Source organism: Tachysurus vachellii, chromosome 10, assembly GCF_030014155.1.
Source record: "Tachysurus vachellii isolate PV-2020 chromosome 10, HZAU_Pvac_v1, whole genome shotgun sequence".
NCBI classification, from domain to species: Eukaryota; Metazoa; Chordata; class Actinopteri; order Siluriformes; family Bagridae; genus Tachysurus; species Tachysurus vachellii.
This window is the reverse complement of record NC_083469.1, coordinates 18,843,036-18,849,063: the sequence shown is the minus strand read 5'-3', so window position 1 is coordinate 18,849,063 and position 6,028 is coordinate 18,843,036. Positions and strand designations below refer to the sequence as shown.

General features: G+C 33.1%; 1 protein-coding gene across 1 annotated transcript; it reads left to right on the top strand.

The window, feature by feature from the left end:
* Positions 1–353: 353 nt before the first annotated feature.
* Positions 354–4,231, top strand: LOC132852283 (uncharacterized). The gene is made up of 4 exons (XM_060879383.1): positions 354–411; positions 1,944–2,541; positions 3,574–3,743; positions 3,878–4,231. Exons 2-4 carry the CDS (start codon positions 1,966–1,968, stop codon positions 3,909–3,911), a joined length of 780 nt encoding a protein of 259 aa, XP_060735366.1. The 5' UTR covers positions 354–411; positions 1,944–1,965; the 3' UTR covers positions 3,912–4,231.
* The last annotated feature ends 1,797 nt before the right edge of the window (positions 4,232–6,028 follow it).

Genomic DNA, 6,028 nt, shown 5'->3' with positions numbered 1-6,028 from the left:
TCTATCTATCTATCTATCTATCTATCTATCTATCTATCTATCTATCTATCTATCTATCTATATTTTGTTATTATTATAATTTTATTTTTATTTATATTTCATAGTTCTGAAAATAGTACCTAAGTATGTGAAAAATATACCCAGAGTTTTTCTTGTGTGAACTGTAAAATTGTCTAAATAGATTGTACGTAATTGTAAAAACAGAATAATTGTATTTAATATGTAAATAATTGTTAAAAAAAACAAACAACTGTAATTATGATGTCATTAGATAAGCAGCCAATAAAACACGGGTCATGGTCATGGATCATGTATAAAAGGTTACTAATAAGTCATGAAAAATGAAAGTACAACTCAGTCAGTTACTTCAGCCTCCTCTGAGCAGTAATCACCTCTACATCCCTTCATCATGTAAGTCTGTTTTCCATTTTCATTAAATAATGGCACAGATCTGGAAATCTATGATCTATGATCTATGAAATCTAATCTATGATCTTTCAGCATAGAATTGTGTGTGAAGGTATTATTAAAGAGGAAAGTGGGAAGTTTCTTGACAAACAAACTATTTTCAATAATTTTTTTAGCTTAAGCATAATTTTTTTTAGTGAGAATAATCTGCCAACTTTTCCCAAATACTAGACACTTATCTTTTAAAAGACAAGGTATCTTTAAGAAATTGTGTCTCTCAAACTTATATGCCAAACAACAACAAACTGTGTTGTTATATAACAAACAAATAAACAAATAAACAATAAAATATATAACAAACAAATAAACAAACAAACAAACAAATAAATAAATAATTTTTAAAAAACTGCAAAAGAATTATACTACAAACTTTGAAGGACAGATGCAAGGCTATTTATGGCATTTCTGCTAGAGATGTACCTTAGAGATACATAGTACCAACAGTATGCAGACCCCTGACAACTCACACCCATGTTGCTCATTAAACATCCCATTATAGACTTCCCCCTTACCTGTTATAAAACACTTCACAGCTCTGGGAAGGCCTTTTTTTGGAGCTTGGCTTTGGGAATTTGTGCTCATTTAGCTACTAGAGCATTAGTTAGAGCTCTGATGCAGTTTAAGAACACTGGTGTGCAGTCGGCATTCCAGTTTATCCCAAAATAAACGTAGTACATAGCAAATCACAATATATTTCACAAATTCCACTATGGAAGGTCTTTAAATAAAACTTAACTAATTATAGGATGGTAAACTACTTATAGAAGTGTCCTGTTATGAAGTTGACTCTGAACTTGTGCAGCTGGTGGAGAATAACTGCATTGGCGGGCTATAAAAACTGTTGCTATCGCTATCTTCAAGCAAGACTATCATGGTGGGCTTGTGGACCTGATTCAACTTCAAATTCCATTATTATAAAATCATTTATGTCACAGTTGTAAATATTCAGATCCATGCTGCTATAGAAAATTAATCAAAAGCTTCTGGTTTGAAAATTGCACTGTGGTACAATTATTATAATCAACACATTCATTTAAAAGACTTGAATTTGTAAAATGTAAAATCCCAATGTAAAATACCTTACCACATCCTTGCTCCTGAATGCATAAGCCCCTAGTACACATTCCCTGTGTGAGCTCACTTTTCTGCACAAGTTCTGTAGTCCATCATCTGGATACAGTGCATAAGTTGGGTCCTATAGGGCTAAATGACGTAAAAAGTATTCTCCTGTGTTGAAAGTGTATATGGCATCCATTGCAATAGATCACAGATTTGTGGATGGTGTCTAGCTGTAATATTGTCACAGTCTTATAAATCATAATGCCTTCATTTGTCTCAGTCGATGAAGAGGAACTTAATTTCTTGCTACTGTGGAACAATGTGATCACTTTCTAGTTTTAAATGTAAGAGATTATGCAAGTTGACACTTTTTCAGAATTTCTGAAATAATCCTAATTGTATTTTTTATATTCCAGTTCTTCCATTTTCTCTACTACTATGGATGTGAAAGACAAACCGTGTGATGATCTGTTCCTTTTAATTGAGAAGCAGGAGCAATTTGCAAATCATCTCATGGATTTTGCCAATGATTTGGAGGAGATGACTAAAACTATGACTAAAGGCAAATGTGTGGGAAACACAGCAACTGTGCTTGGGTCTGCTACCCTAATTGGAGCAGGCATTGCTTTTTTTACTGCAGGAGTGGCCATACCCTTTCTGGCAACTGCAGCAGGTGCTGTGGCTTTGACTGGCACTGCAACCACTGTTACGTGTACGGTTATTGAAATATGGAAATCCAATGAAGCAATGAAAAATGCAGAAAGAATCGCTAGTGAAATTAAAGAGATTTGGAAAAAAGTGGGTGAGATTCAAGACCTTAAAAGCATGTCGTCTGATGAATTGGGGAGGAAAATCACAGAAACAATCCTGAAAGCCGTGGCCAAAAAAGCAGCAACAAAAGGAGCAAAATATGCAGCAAAAACAGCAGCAACAGAAGGAGCAAAGACTGTAATATTGGCGACTAAAGAAGGAACGTCTCTTGCACTAAAAACTGTGTTGAAGGGAACAAGCCAGGTATTTTTTTTATAGATATAAAAGACACACACAGGAACATAGACACAAATATGGATATTATGTATATACATACAGTAATGGAAAAAAGAAATTATACTTTCAATTCTATGTTGTTTTTTAATCAAGTCCTAAATAACAATAGCTATAAACAAAGAAGACTACAAACAAGACTAAAAACACAAAATATTTCAATATTTAGTCATTTCTTCCCCAAACACATTCATAAACCTTATGGGAAACAAGTACATCCTTCCTACTTCCACAGTTATTAAGAGATCAATAAGCAGCCAGGTGTTACTAATGAAATGTACAAGCAGAACTTTAGGTGTTCTGGGGCACTCAGAAAGGACACCAACCCTGACTTCAAATAAGTTTGCTTATTTGCTGCTCATTAATCTGGTAAGGGTTATAAAGCCATCGACAATGAATTTGAAAGTCACCATTCAATTGTGACAAGACAATTGTTGTACAATCTACAACAGATTATAAAAATGTAGAGATTTCAAGGCAGTTGATAGGTTTCCCAGGAGTGGGCTTCCCAGCAAATGCAGTCTAAGGTCAGACCATTTAACATTAGCATGTTTAGAAAAAACAAAGCACTTCACCACAAACACCTCACATACAAATTGTCGAACCTGGTAGTGGAGATGGCATGAGGATTTGCTTGTTTTGCAGCTACAGGTCCTGGGAAACTTGTAGTCATTGAGACACTGATGAACTCAGCTTTATACCTAAATATTCTTGAGACAAATAAGAGGCCATTTGTCTAGTACTTTTAGCTGGGCCTTAAATAGGTCGTGTAACAAGATGATCCATAGCACACCAGCAAATCAACATGGGGGTCTTCCAAAAGCTCTTGCCACAAGTAAACATAGCATTATTGTTTCACAATGCCCCTGTAAACAAAACATAAAGACATGGTGTGATATATATATATATATATATATATATATATATATATATATATATATATATATATATATATATATATATATACATATATCACTTAATATATATACCACTTATTTTCAGTTTGCAGGTGGAGCCCTTGGCATAGTGTTCACACTTCCTGATCTCATTGACAACTGTCAGAAACTGTATGAAGGCAAACATGAGACAGATGCTAGCTCATGTTTGAGAGAAAAAGCTAAGCAAATCCACGATGCTGTGAAACAATTAAAGGAGCAGATGAAGAACATGGAGTAAGTACATACATCTGTCCCTGAACAATTCATGTAAATTATATATATTGATTAAGCAACACAAGTAAGACAGCTTACTAGAGCACAGAATCTGGATCATCTGCTGTATCTTATCAGCTAATTTTATCTTTCAGAGACATGTACAATGAAACTTCGGACAGCGAGTGACATTGATTTGGCTACAATCAATAGCCTTTTTTCATAAATCCCCTGGAAGAACTGTTCTGTGGGTTCATCATTAACCATTCACCTTCTTGAACTACTACTTTTCACCTTCTTGAACACCTAATTTCATTGAATATGCAATCTACACACCAATTAATGCCTAACTTTGAGTGCATTCTTAGTCATAAACTAGCCTACTGTATAAAACACTGAGCAAATATAAATTTAGATATCAGTTAACAAATGTATAATCACTAAGCAACATTATTTAATCATGCATGCTATTCAGACTAATCATGTTAAATAAACTGAACATAAAACTATCCTTTCTCCAGCATCACATTTTATTTTTGCTAATATTTCTTACTTAGTATAAATTGTATAATGTCCATTCGGTATCCAGTAGGAAATTTAGCTAACTTAGTGTTAGAAGCAGTCACAACTGTTATAAACAAAATAACTGGGGTTCAATATAGTTTTACAGATTTTCCCAGCAGACACCAGACACCAAGCAGGCAAAGTAAAACGCAGTAATACTATAAAAATACAATCCAAACTTCGATCAGTTTGATTAAAGCTGCTGCTGAACACAGATAAATAAAACTCTTTAGACTACAGAATTCATTTGATTTATCATGTAATCATGCAAGAGTTCTCTTGTAAAACAAAGTTGAGTTTTGTGTTCCCCTCTGCAGTGATGCAGCACTCGGCTTGCACTTTTCTTTCTTCTTCTCTGTCTATTGCTGTTGTCATTTTGCTGTCATTTATTCGACATTGGCCCATGTATTTTTACTAGATTATCTACACAGGTATCAAACGTCCATTTTAGATTACCAGCAACTCCTGTGATCTGGTGTTATAGAGCATCAGGTAAATGTTCACTCATCATTAGGAAACCCTTGTGCAATTATACTAGCAGTATCTGTTTGTATCAGTTTGATTACAGTCTCAAAATGGCCAGAAACAAAAGAATGTTCTACAGAAACTCATCAGTCTTGAGACCAGAGAACCTGGAGGAATCCTGCACAGTCACAGGGTGAAAATGTAGTTGTACATGTAGTTGAACCGTACACATGCACAATATGTACTAAATCAACTTTTATGACGATGTAAGGATTAGGATTTTCAATTCATTTCTTTTTTATTTCTACAAGGTCCAAATTAAATCTTAATAAAGTGCATGATGCTACGCCCTGCAGACTTCTAATTTAAATCCAGTGTTTCACTAACAGTATGTTTTGGAATGACTGAAAGACAATATGGCTTACTCTGAATTTTAAACATCTAACAAACTTCAATTTTTATCAACTTTGAAGTAATGTAATTTATTTAAATTTATTGGAGATCACTCTAAAGACTACTGATATTATAAAATATTTCTTCTTAAAAACCTTGCAAGTTCAGCATAACAGCATAATAATTGATGTACTACATTGCTGTAATTTGGTGTAAATTGTGTAATCTCCCACATTTTTGGACCTCTACAGTTAATTCTGCAGACTATTATCTGAAAATCTCAGACTGTTTATATACAACTGTCATCTGGAGGCTCAAATTATAATGTGCAAATCCCCAAATGCTACAGATCTTTCTACAGTTTGGGATATCAAATAAACTTTCCTACACTATAAATGAATTGAGTTATATAATTTCTATATCTTAAATTAAAAATGTATTTGTCATTTTACTATACAATTCAATTATTCTGTATTTCTTTAAAAAATGCTTTATATATCAGTGATACATTTATTTTGTGTTGTGTTGCTTTTTAAAAGGAAATGATATAAATATACTGATGACTAAAAATAATCAGACTGAGACTGTAATAGAAGCAAATGCAAACATTTATTAAAGTAAACTATATATAAACTATAACTATAAATAACTATAAGTATAAATAACTATATCTAACTATTAATAACACTAAACAGCTATGAGTTTATTTACAACAATTGTATTTACAGCTGTTAAAATATATAAACAGGAATAAAGACAAAGGAATAGATTAATAAGGGAGGCTTAATGAGGGACATTAAAACTAATCCTTCGTTCCTGGCTTTGCTGGACAGACCTGTAGGTATAAAAAGGGTATTTTTAAATATCAGGATTAATCAAAGATA